Source organism: Phyllobates terribilis, unplaced genomic scaffold (genome assembly GCF_046119375.1).
Source record: "Phyllobates terribilis strain yellow unplaced genomic scaffold, ASM4611937v1 Scaffold_3__8_contigs__length_932513732, whole genome shotgun sequence".
Classification (NCBI taxonomy): domain Eukaryota; kingdom Metazoa; phylum Chordata; class Amphibia; order Anura; family Dendrobatidae; genus Phyllobates; species Phyllobates terribilis.
Genome location: NW_027362763.1, coordinates 344729733 through 344742343, shown reverse-complemented (window position 1 = coordinate 344742343; position 12611 = coordinate 344729733). Strand labels below are relative to the sequence as shown.

The window sequence follows — 12611 nt, the reverse complement described above, 5'->3', positions numbered from 1 at the left end:
AGAGCCGACTCTTTTTGGTGAGCAGGGGAACCACACTGAGGAGGGAATCATTACAACCAGTGTCTCTCACTATGGATGACCCCATACATCTATGCATTTATATATTGAGAACTGTGTAATGCTTATTCAGAACACAGAGATGAATACTTTCTATATTCATCAATATTTATGAATATATGGAAATATTTTTATGAATACCTACATTTTAATAAATATATAATATAAATTGGTTTATGTTTTTTTTTATTTGTATCTGAAAAGCTAAGAAGTTACTACCAAAAGATGTATATAAATGTATAAGAAAGTACACCGTACCATCACACTTGGAGCTGTTCTCTTCATTCACTTTGTAGCCTTCATTGCAAGTGCAAATGGGTCCACCGGCAGAATTGAGGCAATTATGTTCACAGTATGTTGTATTTAGCTTGCACTCATCAACTGTAAAAATTCATATAAATGATCATTACATTCTGACTACATTTTGTAAATAGTTTATGCAAAACATATTTTAATTTTTAGTTCAGAATTGCCCTTTCTGTGACAATTAATGGACATGTTTTTGTGTTTTTTTCAACAGGAGCAGGGCATATAACAGGGATTTGGATTGACAGGGTACTTTTTATTTATTTAATTTTTTATTTTTTTATTTATTTTATACAATTGTGCAATTATACAATTGTGTCCCCCACCTCTCCCCATAAGATCATAAAAGACCTCTGGGGGTATTTCAATATGTCAATATTTGTATTTCCCTTGTTACTATGCCTGGTATGTTAGCCCCAGTTACAGTGGAAATGCAGGCTGCTAGCCATATAGCAGAGCTGTCTAGGAACTCCTGCTTCCTACAACCAGCGATCAAATGACCACTGGGTGCAAAGGAAGATGCACCATTAGCGTTTCCTATTCCTGTATACACAGTGCTTCTCCAGTGCAGTGCATGCAGTCATAGGGAAGTTAAAGGCGCTAATAAACTATCTTTGCCTTTTCTATGCGGAGTTCAATTTTCTCTGACAGCTCGATCCCAGCTCCCACTACTATGCACTGACATTTTGGGACTCGGATGTTTAAGTAATCTGCAGTAAAAAAAAATCCAATAATCTTGTAAGTACAGATCCAATGCAGTTCTATGGTTACATTCTTCAACAAAAACCTGTCATTAGTCTGATCCTGCAGTGATATCTTACTGCACCCCAACAGATCCTTCTTTCTCATTGTGCATGAAAAGGAGGCAGACGGCAAAGAGTAGATCACTGCAGAATCAGGTTACTCTAGGTTTGTCTGTAGTTGATAACTATAAAAATACATAGGTCTGCATAAGGGATGTAGCTAAAAAAAAATTATATTTTTGTATGAATAAATAAAATATTGTTCAAAAAATATTTTTCTTTATTTATATATATATATATATATATATATATATATATATATATATATATATATACACAGTACAGACCAAAGGTTTGGACACACCTTCTCATTTAAAGATTTTTCTGTTTTTTCATGACTTTGAAAATTGTACATTCACACTGAAGGCATCAAAACTATGAATTGACTCATGTGGAATTATATACTATAACAAAAAAGTGTAAAACAACTGAAAATGTCTTATATTCTATGTTCTTCAAAGTAGCCACATTTTGCTTTGATGACTGCTTTGCACACTCTTGGCATTCTCTTGATGAGCTTCAAGTGGTAGTCACCGGAAATGGTTTTCACAGGTATGCCCTGTCAGATTTAATAAGTGGAATTTCTTGCCTTATAAATGGGGTTGGGACCATCAGTTGTGTTGTGCAGAAGTCTGGTGGATACTCAGCTGATAGTCCTACTGAATAAACTGTTAGATTTTGTATTATGGCAAGAAAAAAGCAGCTAAGTAAAGAAAAACAAGTGGCCATCATTACTTTAAGAAATGAAGGTCAGTCAGTCCGAAAAATTGGGAAAACTTTGAAAGTGTCCCCAAGTGCAGTTGCAAAAACTATCAAGCGCTACAAAGAAACTGGCTCACATGAGGACCGCCCCAGGAAAGGAAGACCAAGAGTCACCTCTGCTTCTGAGGATAAGTTTATCCGAGTCACCAGCCTCAGAAATCGCAGGTTAACAGCAGCTCAGATTAGAGTCCAGGTCAATGCCACACAGAGTTCTAGCAGCAGACAACACATCTCTTCAACAACTGTTAAGAGGAGACTTTGTGCAGCAGGCCTTCATGTTAAAATAGCTGCTGGGAAACAACTGCTAAGGACAGGCAACAAGCAGAGGAGACTTGTTTGGGCTAAAGAACACAAGGAATGGACATTAGACCAGTGGAAATCTGTGCTTTGGTCTGATGAGTCCTAATTTGAGATCTTTGGTTCCAACCACCGTGTCTTTGTGCGATGCAGAAAAGGTGAACAGATGGACTCTACATGCCTGGTTCCCATCGTGAAGCATGGAGGAGGAAGTGTGATGGTGTGGGGGTGCTTTGCTGGTGACACTGTTGGGGATTTATTCAAAATTGAAGGCATTCTGAACCAGCATGGCTACCACAGCATCTTGCAGCGGCATGCTATTCCATCCGGTTTGCGTTTAGTTCGACTATCATTAATTTTTCAACACTACAATGACCCCAAACACACCTCCAGGCTGTGTAAGGGCTATTTGACCAAGAAGGAGAGTGATGGGGTGCTACGCCAGATGACCTGGCCTCCGCCGTCACCAAACCTGAACCCAATCGAGATGGTTTGGGGTGAGCTGGACCGCAGAGTGAAGGCAAAAGGGCCAACAAGTGCTAAGCATCTCTGGGAACTCCTTCAAGATTGTTGGAAGACCATTTCCAGTGACTACCTCTTGAAGCTCATCAACAGAATGCCAAGAGTGTGCAAAGCAGTTATCAAAGCAAAAGGTGGCTACTTTGAAGAACCTAGAATATAAGACATATTTTCAGTTGTTTCACACTTTTTTGTTAAGCATATAATTCCACATGTGTTAATTCATAGTTTTGATGCCTTCAGGGTGAATGTACAATTTTCATGAAAATACAGAAAAATATTTAAATGAGATGGTGTGTCCAAACTTTTGGTCTGTACTGTATATATGTATATATATATATATATATATAATCAATACATGTAAATAATGTTGCTAAATAAAATACAGGCTACCTTAAATGTACAAATGTACTTGTTTAATAGTAAAGAACTTTATGACTGGACATTGGCGAAATAAAAAAAAAACCTTGGAGAATTTACCAGGAAGGTATGAGTATCAAACTATCCACACCTTAATGCTCTGTACGGAAAATTGATGCCATACATGACCTTTCAACAATTTTTTCACGTTTAACTAGACACAGGAAGTAATTGTCCATAGAAATAATGAAGTTCCAGCACTCACATCAGTTTCAATGCTTCTTTAATCAAAGAAATAATAAATAATGATTTAAATTTTTTTTTCTTTAGAGTAGATATGTCATTGATTTATTTACATGTTGATTTGAGATGCAATAATTAATTATTTATTTATAATTTATGTGTGATTTTCTTTAAGTATTTTGTATGTATAAATTTTGTTTGGTATTTCCGGGGTTGTACACTGTAAAAGGAATTTGTAATTATTTGTCCACAATTGACAAAAGCTCGGCATGGGCTGAAACGTCTTTCCATGTGGATATTCATTAAAGAAGCATTGAAACTGATGTGTGTTTGTGAGGGTGGTGAGGATGGCATCTCACTCTTTTGATATTTCTGTTTGTGTACTGTATTTTACATGCATGTTACCGCTATGTATTTAATGGTTATTTCCCTATGGCCTGCAGTGTTGACTGGAGGCCACAAGATGTCACTGTCTTTCTTTTCACTCTGGTATAGAATGTAGATGAAATCTGCCCAGATACAAGACAAGATACAGACATCAGGCACAAAGACAGTGTGAGGACTAACTAAGTACAGCCCATAGTGGGAGGGAGTTCTGTGGATTTCTGGGAGAAGGGATCAATTTTAGTCAGTCTAGAAGAGTAAGAGAAAGAGGGAAGACAGATTGTTCCTTGTGTGGAACTACAAGGTTCATGAGGAAAAGGTCCTAGTTACAGAGGCAGCAGAATGACACAGGCAAGAGGGGAACCCTGCAAGAGAAAAGCTTAGAGGTCCAGGAAGCATACTGTCCAGCGAGAAAGGGGACCTTGGGATGAGATAGCACCCTGCTGTGGGTACTGAAGCGTACTGTCCAGCGAGAAAGGGGACCTTGGGATGAGATAGCACCCTGCTGTGGGTACTGAAGCGTACTGTCCAGCGAGAAAGGGGACCTTGGGATGAGATAACACCCTGCTGTGGGTACTGAAGCGTACTGTCCAGCGAGAAAGGGGACCTTGGGATGAGATAGCACCCTGCTGTGGGTACTGAAGCATACTGTCCAGCGAGAAAGGGGACCTTGGGATGAGATAGCACCCTGCTGTGGGTACTGAAGCGTACTGTCCAGCGAGAAAGGGGACCTTGGGATGAGATAGCACCCTGCTGTGGGTACTGAAGCGTACTGTCCAGCGAGAAAGGGGACCTTGGGATGAGATAGCACCCTGCTGTGGGTACTGAAGCGTACTGTCCAGCGAGAAAGGGGACCTTGGGATGAGATAGCACCCTGCTGTGGGTACTGAAGCATACTGTCCAGCGAGAAAGGGGACCTTGGGATGAGATAGCACCCTGCTGTGGGTACTGAAGCGTACTGTCCAGCGAGAAAGGGGACCTTGGGATGAGATAGCACCCTGCTGTGGGTACTGAAGCATACTGTCCAGCGAGAAAGGGACCTTGGGATGAGATAGCACCCTGCTGTGGGTACTGAAGTGTACTGTCCAGCGAGAAAGGGACCTTGGGACAAGGCATCGCCCTGCTGTGGGTACTGAGCGACCCCTGGGACTCATATGAGCAAGGACACAGGGGATCAGGGCATATCGACACACATGGACCCGTATGACTCTACCCTTAAGGAAAATGCAGGCATTTTAGATCTCTCCTCACTACTGTGCCAAACCTGTTGCCAGAAATGAAGTACAGACACTGTAACTCTGAGAATGGAGCCTGTGTACTGTGTGGCAAGTGATGAAGACTGCATACCCTGTTACTCTAAGTTCACCTGTTTGACTGTGCTTAAAAAGAACACCTTTTATAACAGCTGGTTTGGCTTCTTGCCTGAGAGGGTTAAAAGGGACAGTTCTGTACCCAGAGCATTAACAGGGATTGTGGAGATCTCAGATCTCAAAGCATCGTCGCACAAGCAACCCCACAGTAGTCTATTTCCTGTAGCGGGCCGGGGTGTCAAAGAAGCGACGCTCGCCCATGACTACCGTCCTGAGCCCCTTTACATGTTCTGGGACTTCATTAGTTCTATGGACTGCAGCCTTCTACGTACACCACAGACCTATACGTAGTGCTGACCCTTCTATTGAACAGGAAGTTATAGTGGCAGCAGAGCAGAATAAATCAATTTTATTTATTTATTTAGTCTCTCAATTGTGGAGCATTAAAAATTTTTGACACTGAATGAGTTCATTTTAGTTTAGTCCAAGTGAGTGTTATCAGACAGTTTTCACTGGGGATGGATACTTCTTTACCTTGTATGATATTGACCAATCATAAGCAGGCAAAAACTCTTAAAAGAAAGAAAAACACACCCCTACTGTCTTCCCCAATTTCCTAATACCTCCTTACACCCAGCAATCACATGCCCCGTGGGTCCGGAGGAGGAAGTATTGTCAATGATTTCTAATTTCATCCTAATCTGTATACACAAGCACTGGTTCAGGGCTGTGTATAGAGATGTCTAGAAAGTAAACATAATAATAAACCATGTTTATCTTCTCTCTAGGGAGTATAGCTGTGTTTTACAGCCAGCTCCCAGCCCCCACAGCTGCACAATCTCCTGCAAGCTAACTAGTATGCATTGATATTTTAGAACATCATTGCAGAGATAAGTGTGGACAGGTTTGATATTTAGAGTCTATGAACAGTCCAGAAGTAGTTAAATTTATGGTACAATTGAAGCCAACTATTGGGGTAAACTTAAGCTAGATAGTCTAGGCCAGATTTATGAAAACTATTAACCCCTTTGATAAATCTGGTGCATTTTGAGACTCTGTAATGTAAGTTTGCGTTGCCTTAGAATTAAATAGTATTAATAAATATGCCTAAAAATCTTGGATTCTGCAAAAACAATCCATTACGGTACTTAACGATACAGCTGTCACTGTCTTCTGTAAATATATATGTATATAGTTTGTTATCTCCGGAAAGAATTGCAAGTTACCACTGACTTATAAGTACATTTGTGCAAAACTGGATGCTGCATTCTGTACATAGAGAAATGGTGAATTTACAGCTTAGAAAGCATGAAGTGAACACTGAAATCAGGTTCAGATCGGCTGCATCAGGCACCAGAATATTTAACATAGTGCTATTCTTATATAATTGCAGTACAATGACATATACTAAAGATCATTATTACTGATGCGCGACCGTGCTCGACACTGCTTGGTACTCGCCCGAGCATCACCCTGCTCGACATGCTCGGTGCTCTGCGAGTATTTCCAGGTTGCTCGGGCGGGAGCTCAGGTCCCCGCCCTGCATGTTCGCCACTCTTCAGAGAGTCAATGAACATGCAGGGATTGCTTTCCACGCACTGTAATGCCATAGCCATGTTGGTTGTAGCATTACAGTGATTGGCTGGCCGCATAGTGTCATCAGGTTTATATAAGACCTGGTGACCCTAGGCTCGTCACAGTCTATCCCGGAAACAGGCAGAGTAGGGAAAGGTGCTGCTGTATGAGGGACAGAATTGGCGGTGTAATAGTTAGATATAGGTAGTGGTACTCATATATATCCATCTGAACTAACAGTCCTTCTGAGGACTAATCCAGCTGCATATATTTAGTGGTAATAGCAAGTGTTAGGCAGGCAGGCAGGGTTTGTGGCAGTGTATACAGCACAAGAGGGTCCATTACGCGTTCTGTCTGCTCCTGCTGTAACAGATATTCGTAGAAATAGCCCCAGATATCAGGGGCCAGGGCTAATTTTTCTTTATCTTAATCCTGATTATTTGCTTAAAAAGCAATCCAGAGTACATCATTTTACTGCTCCATTTGCTTGTTCGCAGAATACAGACAGATTTTTTTGATTTTATTCACATTACTGTATTTTGGAAGCAGAGAAACTTTTTTCAATGATCAGGCGTAATCCCATATGTCTGCCATAATAATACAGAGATTTTGTGGAATGTGCCAAATATTCCACTGAATTTAAAGTCAGCCAGCTGTGTTTTGTTAAACCAATGGACACTTGGTCGCTGACAAATACCATACTATTAGATGACTGCCTGAAACCGTGGCCATCAGACGTGATCCCATATGACTGCCGTAATAATACAGAAATTTTGTGGAGCGTGCCAAATATTTCACTCCATTTAAAGTCAGACAGCTGTGTTTTGTTGAACCAATTGACACTTGGTCGCTGACAAATACCATACTATTAGGTGATTGCCTAAAAGCGTGATCCCATATGACTGCCATAATAATCCAGCAATATTTGTGAGCGTGTCAAATATTACACTCCATTTAAACCTATTCACAGTTGGTCACTGACAAATGTGAACAATGTTGTCAGAGTATTACGCCACTTTTATGAACTGACAAAAAACAAACATACAAAAAACAAGCTACAATGGAAAAAATCTTAAGAAACATTCTTTCCAGGGTAATGACTTGTATATAAGGCCAAAGAAATACTAAAAAAAAAATGGACTGTGGAAGACATTTATGCGACCAGAATGAACACTCATCTGGTGTTGATGATACCACCTAGAACCTGTCCCTATTGTAAATGCATCTAACAGCATTATCTATCGGGAATAGAGTAGATTTTCTTTTTTTTTAGAGAGCACCAGCAGCACGCAGCATAAGGCAATAATACCTGGCTGGATCGGTGTAATACACTATCAACACTGCGATACTTTTTCCGTAAACAAATTTCAGATAAGACAGTTAATATTCTAGAATATAGAATCTATTTGAATTGTCCTTCCCTTTATTAAGGAGTGGGTCTCCTAAACTGTTATTGCATATGCAGCAATTTCGAGGGCTGCCAAAAATTAGGACGCATTCCAATACACATTTGAAGAGATGTGAAAAAAAATAAAATAAAAACACAGTAGGATCTTTCTTTAGTATAAAAACCATACTCGCCAATGTAACCTCAATGTAATCACATTGTTCAGCTCCTGCACCTCCTCCTGTTCGGCCTCCAACTCCGAAATGACCACATAAGTCACAAACTGGAAGCACTGCAGCACTGCCTTGGCCAAGTGGCAACAGGCTGTGCTGAAGATAATATGCTTAGTGAAAGCTGTAAAACAGCAGGCAGATCTGTGGCTCTCACCGCTGAACATACAACCAGGCTTGGTCGTGTGACAATGGCTGGAACCTGTTGGTGGATAAATGACAGCCGGAGTAGATACGATTTCCCTGTATGCCAGTCCTTCCATCCGACCTAAAGAATATGGCTGTGGTGAAATACAACTCTCTCCGAGAGGCAGCCCTGGCTAAGAAAAGTCTGTGTGAAGGTTCCCGGACACTCTAAGGCTGCTTTTTTACTGTGGATTGGATGTGCTTATACATATTATTCTCAAACCGCATTGCAGATCAGGCCATTGCCCAACCCTGAATCATGAAATTCAAGGCACAAAGAAAGATCTTTGTGTGTCGAAGCACCACTGAGAAGTGTGAGCTGATGTTGGACAGGCTGCCATTGCTTATGCAACAAGCTACATTAGAGGACTTCCTGGGAGAAATGACAGCTGGAGTAGATACGGTTTCCCTCTATCCAGTCCTTTCACCAAGCTAAAGAATATGGCTGTGATGAAATACGACTCTCACCAAAAAGAAGTGTCAGATTGAAGAACATTGGGCCCACCAGAGGATTTGATTCTGAAGGCCCACCTTTCCCCCCCGCTCAAGAGCCCCATAGCAGCTGCAAAGTTTGCGCTATGAACTATCCATAAGGAGAAGCCAGGGCCCACCGGAGAAGAAAATTGTGGATGGCTTCGCTACTGGTACTGGGGGCACTACCAATACCATGGCGTTGTGCCATAGTTCACTGGAAATATTCCACGCTGGTTGGAGCCAAGCTGATTCCCACAGAAAAGTACCAGCAGCAAGCTAAGGAGATGGTGGCGTTCATCACAACCTGCAATAGTTTGCACTATGAACTCTCCTGAAGGATAAGCCAGGGCCCACAGGAGGAGTCTCCGGTTCTCTGGTGGGCCCGTCCAATCCTGCCGAGAAGCAGCCCTGGCTAGGAAAAGTCTGTGGAAAGGTTCTCAGACACTCTTTGTCTACTTTTTTACTGTGGACTGGCTTCAGCAATCTATAAGATTGCAATCTATAAGATACCTTCACTGGCTCCCCAAAGCACAGAGACTCCAAATCAAAACCCTAACCATGACATGCAAAGCCATCCACAACCTGTCTCCTCCATCCATCTGTGACCTAGTCTCCCAGTACATACCTACACGCAACCTCCAATCCTCACAAGATCTCTTTCTCTACTCCCGTTTTATCTCCTCTTCCCACAATCGCATACAAGACTTCTCCCGTGCATCCCCCTTACTCTTGAATTCTGTACCCCAACATATCAGACTCTCGCCTACTGTTGAAACCTTTAAAAGGAAGCTGAAGACCCATCTCTTCCGACAAGCCTACAACCTGCAGTAACCCTTGCTCCACCATACCGCTGCACGACCAGCTGTACCCTCACCTACTATATCCTAACCCATCCCTTATAGACTGTGCACCCTCATGGGCAGGGTCCTCTCACCTCTTGTACCAGTCGGTGACCTCTTTTCACATGTAACGCGCCATAGAATAAATGGCGCTATATTAATAAATAATAATAATTATACTACTTGTACTCTGGGTCAATTGATGGCACTTCCTGGTGTCTGCCCCTAAATTGATGTGTTTTGGCAGCTTTTGGTCCCATTTAAAGGTGTTGTGTATGCGTTTGGTTGTTTGCCCCCATTGAATCCAATGGCGTTCGGCAATGTTCGGTGAACATTCGACAATTACATTGGCGAATATTGACAAACGGCGATCGTAATCCGAAACTAATATTGAAATATTCGCTGGTCTCTATCAGTAACACCCTTAAAAAAATGATGTGGACATGGCATGATGGTCACCCTGGTGATATAGTGGTGGAGGATGAGGAGAAGGAGGAGGGTGACATAAAATAGTACAATTCCTGAAGCATATACCCATGTCTGGGTGTGAAAGGGTGCATGGGAATAGACACCCAAAAAAATAACCACTGGATTTGAGTTAGTGTTCAATGCTATCATCTTGTGGTGTTGAGAAGTCTGGCCCAATCCAGCCCTTGTTCATTTTTAGAAGAGTCAGCCTGTCAGCATTTTCAGTTGACAGGCGGATGCGCCCATCAGTTATATCAGTTATAATGCCCCTGGCGGCACTAAAAACCATCTCTGACAAAACACTAGCGGCCAGGATCTCCAAGGAGTAGAGAGACAGTTCATGCCATGCATCCACCTTGGATACAACAATTGTAAGGCACAGAAAGGAATCATGGGGGACGCTGGTATGGTCACCAAGGTAGTCCTTCGGCATCTTCCAAAACTTATCCCTCCTTGTCAGAGTACCCCGTGTGTCAGGGCCTGTGTGCTGGGAGGGTCTGAGAAAACTGTCCCAGACCTGTGACAGCATTCCCCTGCCTCTGCCGCATATGGTTTGTGTCTCCCTTGCTTGTACTCCTTGGTTGTCCAATGAACAGTCTGTGACCTCTGCCACCAGCGTTGTCAGATGGGAATTTTTTTTTTGTTATAATTCTTGAACAAGAGCCTGAACTAAATATCTCATAAAATTAACTCAATCGGTTTCCTCCCTCTACTAAACTACCTATACCTGACTTTTACTAACCTACCTATATCTGACTGTTACTAACCTACCTTTCCTTTACCTGACTTTTACTAACCTACCTATATCTGACTTTTACTAACTTTGCAATTTCCTTTAGGTGGTGTCGCCATAACGCCCACTCGGCATACCTGCTGTCTTGGAGTCATATTTGACACACACATTTCCTTTATTCAACGTGGAAAATCAGTCACTCGCTCATGTCACCTGCACCTTAAAAACATCTCCAGAATTCAACCTTTTCTCACCTTTGATACTGCAAAAACTCTAACTGTCGCTCTTATTCATTACTGCAATGCTCTTCTATTCAGTCTCCCTCTAAGCAAACTGTCTCTTTTCCAATCCCTTCTGAATGCAGCAGCCAGAGTCATATTTCTATCAAGCCGCTTCACTGACGCCTTTACCCTGTGCCAGTCACTGGTTAGGATAAGCAATCACTACAGAATACAATCCAAAGTCATCTCTCTCACCCACCAATTTGTCCAAAGTTCTGCACTGTCCTATATCTCATCCCTCATTTCTGTTTGTAACCCCTCCCGTGCCCTCTGTTCTGCAAAAGAAGGGGCCGGAGCCGTACTTGTAGGTAAAGGCCCGCATGACTGTGATTGGGCCAGGAGAGTATAGGGATTTGAATTATGGTTAGGGCATTGGATGGAAAAAGGGGGGGTGGAGTAAAGAAAGGTGGTATAAAGGGGAAAAGTGCGTGAGAGGACAGGGGTTATCCTATTGCAAACAGTATATCCCCCATTAACCCTCAACTGCTAGGGACAGGATGGCTATGTGACGCCCTGCTGTGCATGGAGTCACAGACCAAAGGGGGTGCATTTCAGGTTTTCTCCACAAGAGGCCCTCAGAGCATACACACACCTCCACCTTCCACCTCAGACCACCAGAGGGAGCCTGATAGTGATATAAATAATTAAGGTGGAGTGATTCAGCAGTTTAGTTTTTCTGCTCAGACACAGGAGAGAGTTTGTGAGTAAGTTCTCCTCAGGAAGAGAGTGGAGACAGAACAGTCTGGAGCCCACAGCCAGTTCCTGCAGACTGAGACACAGAGGAACAGGTCAGTCTGCAGTGGAGCTTAGTCAGACTCAAGCAGCTCAGGTTAGTGAGCTAGGAGCGTTGCTGACGCTCAGAGAGCAGCAGAAGAGGCAGCCACCTAACTGCCAGTGTGTATAGCCTAGTGAGGGCCCTAGTAGTCCGAAGGCTAGAGGAGTGAGTAGCATTGGGGGCAGAGGAGCCTTACCAGCTCACCCCAGAAACCATATCCCGGACACTGTGTCCGAGTCTGGAGGGATTCTTTATACCCAGCAGAAGACAACCAGAACCCCTGGCGAACTACAGGTCCCAGGAATACCAAACGCTGACTGTTATACCAGGGTCAGGCGTTACAGAGGCCCCATATACCAGGGAGTGTGTACTCCAACAGAAGGCCCTACCACAGGATCAGCCGGTGCAGAACAGATACTAAGTTAGGCCTAGCTCCAGGCAGGCCAGAGACTAACACTAAGCGGCGAAGAAACAGGAGGCCCTACACTTGCTCACTGGGGAGAGTCCTGCAGTGCACCCCTCACCCTACAGTGCTCCGGATGGTACCTGCATTTCCACCAGTAAAAGGTACAGAAGCAAACCGTGTGTGTGTGTCCAATGTTCTTCCTGTGACCCGGCTGGG

The 12611-nt window shown here is 42.9% G+C and overlaps 1 protein-coding gene across 9 annotated transcripts in view; it reads right to left on the bottom strand.

The window, feature by feature from the left end:
* LOC141259357 (uncharacterized) overlaps positions 1–12611 on the bottom strand; it is a 374844-nt gene that overhangs the window by 196781 nt on the left and 165452 nt on the right. For 7 of the 9 annotated variants that reach the window (XM_073675221.1, XM_073675224.1, XM_073675227.1 and 4 more), the window contains one exon: positions 316–438. The exons of the other annotated variants lie outside the window; for them this stretch is intronic. In XM_073675221.1, coding sequence (XP_073531322.1) covers positions 316–438 — 123 coding nt within the window. The remainder of the gene's footprint in view (positions 1–315; positions 439–12611) is intronic. 9 annotated transcript variants of the gene reach the window in all.